Source organism: Gregarina niphandrodes, assembly GCF_000223845.1.
Source record: "Gregarina niphandrodes unplaced genomic scaffold scaffold00944, whole genome shotgun sequence".
NCBI lineage: Eukaryota > Apicomplexa > Conoidasida > Eugregarinorida > Gregarinidae > Gregarina > Gregarina niphandrodes.
Window position 1 is genome coordinate 1 of NW_011646216.1, and position 1,804 is coordinate 1,804.

Consider the following 1,804-nt stretch of genomic DNA (forward strand, 5'->3'; position numbering starts at 1 on the left):
AGTAGGTTGCCCCTGACGAAGTCGATAGCCGTGTGCCTCCTCCTGATGCAGGTTAGGCATTGTTTGGCGAAGTTGCGGACGTCATTGAACATATTATTCCACCAGAAGTACTTCGCTAGTCGGTTGTACGACCGCTGGATCCCTTGATGAGCCCCGACGCGGGAGAAGTGGAAGTAGAAGAGGATCCGACGGCGCAACGGCTCGGGGACATATACCCGATTGTTGACGATGGGTAACCCGTTCTGTAGGGTATGTTGAGGCGGGTGTTCTTGCTCGCCGTTGAAGGCGGTGACGAAGTCGTCGGGCGAGGGGAACGTTTCGTTGAGTGTCAGCATGTATGGCCGTACGTCCGTGTGAGAGGCGAGGACCCATCGAGCGTCGATGTCCTCGTCCAGTTTGCTGAACTGGATGTCCCTAGTGAAGATGTCTACGTGTTGCTGGTCCCGGCCGGCGCGGTAGACAACCTTGAACTGAAATTCTTGGAGGAACATCGCCCAGCGTGCGATGCGCGACTTCTCCGTGTTCCAGAGCCATTTGAGGCTTTGGTGGTCAGTGCGGACGATGAATTCCTTCCCTCTGAGGTAGTGGGCGAAATGGAAGATGGACCACACGATGGCGTATGCTTCCAGTTCGTAGATCGGCCATTTTGCTTCGGCGGTGGTGAGCTTCTTAGAGGCGAATTGGAGGACGTAAGTGGTGTCTCCTTCTCTTTGCTGCAGTACGCCGGCGATGGCGTATGTGGACGCGTCGGTGTCCAGGTAGAAAGGCAGTCCGGAGCGCGGCAGGCACAGTGACGGCTGGGATGTGGTGAGTAGACGTTTGATGTCCTCGAACTTCCGTTGACATTCGTCGGACCAGACGAATTCTTCCGCAGTGATGAGCTCTTGGATCGGTTTGACGAGGGCGGCGAAGTCGGGTATGAACTTACGTAGGTACCCGACCAGGCCTAGGAGGCGTCGAACGCCATTGACGTCTTCCGGGGGAGAGAGGCCTTGGATAGTGGCGATGGATTTTTTGGATGGGTAGATCTTGCCGTCGCGGATGGTGACGCCCAAGTATTCGAACTCGGACAGGCCGAAGTGACTTTTGCGAATGTTGAGAAATACTTCGTGGTCGCGCAGTCTCTGGAGTACCCATTCGAAGTTGCTCATGAGTGACGGCCACGAGCTACCGTAGATTACGATATCGTCAATGTAGACGAGACACCCGCTCCCTAGACGATCTTCGAGGAGTTTGGTCGTCATCCGTTGGAACGTGGCTGGGGCGTTGATGAGTCCGAAGGGCATAACGCGAAATTGGTATAGTCCGGTAGGGGTGGCGAAGGCAGTCTTCGGTTTGTCTTCCTCCTTGATTTTGATTTGGTGGAAGCCGGCCTTGAGGTCGAGGGTGATCACGTGTTCCACTCCCCCTAGTTGATCGTGGAGATCTTCGATGATGGGCAGCGGGAAGGTATCCGGGACGGTGACGTCGTTGAGGGCGCGATAGTCGACGCACATCCGCCACTCCCCGGTTTTTTTGGAACCATGACTATTTGTGACCTCCATGGGCTGTCTGACTCTTCGATGGCCCCCGCGGCCAGCAGGTCTTGGACCTGTCGCTGGATTTCCTGCTTCTGTTCTGGTGAGTATCGCCGGGTGCCCTGCTTGATGGGCTTACTGTCCCCCGTGTCGATCCGGTGTTCTAGTACCTTACAACGTCCGACCTTCGTAGCTGTCCATGTCGAGTCGTAGGCTGTGAGCAGCTTGAGTATGTCCTGCCTCTGACTGACGGACAGTGATGGGTTAATGCGCTCTTCGATCTGGCT

General features: G+C 55.9%; 1 protein-coding gene across 1 annotated transcript; it reads right to left on the minus strand.

The window, feature by feature from the left end:
* Positions 1-17: 17 nt before the first annotated feature.
* On the minus strand, positions 18-1,496 carry GNI_234680 (KRAB-A domain protein; the record flags this gene model as incomplete). Its single annotated transcript, XM_011136488.1, has 1 exon — positions 18-1,496. A coding segment is annotated over one exon (1,479 nt), but the record flags the coding sequence as incomplete, so codon positions are not given.
* Positions 1,497-1,804: the final 308 nt, after the last annotated feature.